The sequence below is a fragment of the Mandrillus leucophaeus genome, unplaced genomic scaffold, assembly GCF_000951045.1.
Source record: "Mandrillus leucophaeus isolate KB7577 unplaced genomic scaffold, Mleu.le_1.0 Scaffold330, whole genome shotgun sequence".
Taxonomy (NCBI): domain Eukaryota; kingdom Metazoa; phylum Chordata; class Mammalia; order Primates; family Cercopithecidae; genus Mandrillus; species Mandrillus leucophaeus.
The window spans coordinates 970,429-972,602 of NW_012103477.1; the positions used below are offsets into that span (position 1 = coordinate 970,429).

The 2,174-nt window shown below is 48.0% G+C and overlaps 1 protein-coding gene across 1 annotated transcript in view; it reads left to right on the plus strand.

The window, feature by feature from the left end:
* DFFB (DNA fragmentation factor, 40kDa, beta polypeptide (caspase-activated DNase)) overlaps positions 1-2,174 on the plus strand; it is a 56,666-nt gene that overhangs the window by 52,754 nt on the left and 1,738 nt on the right. The window contains exon 7 of the mRNA XM_011988445.1: positions 1,789-2,082. Coding sequence (XP_011843835.1) covers positions 1,789-2,020 — 232 coding nt within the window. The 3' untranslated portion in view covers positions 2,021-2,082. The remainder of the gene's footprint in view (positions 1-1,788; positions 2,083-2,174) is intronic.

The window sequence follows — 2,174 nt, forward strand, 5'->3', positions numbered from 1 at the left end:
CCTCCCAGGATGGGCGGCATCACACAGGCGAGCCCGTCCAGGTGTCCCCGCAGCTGAGTGATGGTGTCGGTGGAACAGCTGGCCTGCTTGTGCAGCACTGCGCTCCTGCCTGGTTGACAAGAGCAAGGACTCTGTTTCAAAAAAAAAAAAAAAAAAAAAGGTAACTGCAGCTCAGCATTTCTGTGGGTTGCAGGGAGAGGGGTCTGCACCAGTTTAGCTCACCACCCACCATAAACCCTCCTGGCTATGCGGTCTCTAATCCCACCTCGTCAGTTTGCAAGTTCCTATGCTTGTTACTGCACAGTCTTCCAAATGGTTTATAAGTGAAACAGCAATATCATGGTGTATGTATGTGCTTGGGACAGCCTCGCTTTAATTGGGCTAGAATGCAGTGGCATGATCTTGGCTCACTGCAACCTCCGCCTCCCGGGTTCAAGCGATTTTCATGCCTCAGCCTCCTGAGTAGTAGCTGGGATTACAGGCGTGCAGTACTATGCCTGGCTAATTTTTTTGTATTTTTTGTAGAAGCGGGGTTTCACTATGTTGGTTAGGCAGGTCTCAAACTTCTGGCCTCAAGCGATCGCCCACCTCAGCCTCTCAAAGTGTTAGAATTATGGACGTGAGCCACTGCGCCTAGCCTCATGTAGTTTTTTGTTTTCTTTTTTTCAGACAGAATCTCACTCTGTTGCCCAGGCTGGAGTGAGGTGGCACAATCGCTGCTCTCCGCAACGTCTGCCTCCAGGGTTCAAGCAGTTCTCCTGCTTCAGCCTCCTGGGCAGCTGAGATTACAGGCACACATTAGCATGCCCAGCGAATTTTTGTATTTTTAGTAGAGATGACGTTTTGCCATCTTGGCCAGGCTGGTCTTGAACTCCTGACCTCAGGTGATCCGCCTGCCTCAGCCTCCCAAAGTGCTGGGATTACAGGTATGAGCCACTGTGCCTGGCCTCATGTAGTTTTTTAAACAGACACATATATGTGTATAACGGTATAAGATTAGGATTGGAAAGATCATTAGCAAACCCTTAATAGTGATTACCTGTGAGGGGAAGGAGGGACATGAGATTACAAATGGGATCAAAAGTGACTTCAGCTTCCTTTGTAAGGCTCTGTTTGTAAAATTTTCATGTCCTATCATGTAATGTTTTTGGGGGGTAAATCTATATGTGGATGAAACATGGAGTCAGTTAAGCCAGTTGTTGATGGTGGGTGACTGTAAGTGATGGGAAGGTGGTTGACCCCCTTTATTTTCCACATACTTTTCAGTATTCTGAACAGTGACACAAGTCTTTTTTTTTTTTTGAGATGATGTTTTGCTTTTGTTGCCCACGCTGGAGTGCAGTGGCGTGATCTTGGCTCACTGCAACCTCCACTGCCAGGGTTCAAGTGATTCTCCTGCCTCAGCCTCCCAAGTAGCTGGGATTACAGGTGCCCACCACCATGCCCAGCCAATTTTGTGCATTTTTATTAGAGACAGAGTTTCACTATGTTGGCTAAGCTGGTCTCGAACTCCTGACCTCAAGTGATCTGCCCGCCTTGGCCTCCCAAAGTGTTGGGATTACAGGCGTGAGCCACCGTGCCCGGCCACAAGTCAAGTTTTAAAAAGTAACATGAGCAAGGCTGCTTGCATCAGGCTCTGCTTGACAGACCTGGCCAGCTGGCTCGGCCGCGTGTCTGTGATGGCACTTAGGGGAATTTGGGAAGAGTTGTGACTGCAGTGCGCTGCTGTGACCTGTTGCCTGTGGCACCGTGACCACAGAAAATGATGTTTCTAACCTTACTTTGCAGAATAGAAAAGAAACGCACCATCATTCCTACACTGGTGGAAGCAATTAAGGAACAAGACGGAAGAGAAGTGGACTGGGAGTATTTTTATGGCCTGCTGTTTACCTCAGAGAACCTAAAACTAGTGCACATTGTCTGCCATAAGAAAACCATCCACAAGCTCAACTGTGACCCGAACAGAATCTACAAACCCCAGCCAAGGTTGAAGCGGAAGCGGCCTGTGCGGAAACGCTAGTGACACGTACACACCACATTCTGGTCTTGGTTCCAGGCCTGACGTGGGCGTCATTTTAACAGGTGCCTTTTTTTTTTTTTGGTCACTCCAGTAGTCCTGGAAAAAACCTAAAAACATGTTTCCTGCAAATCTGATTTCAGTACATTTCTGAATT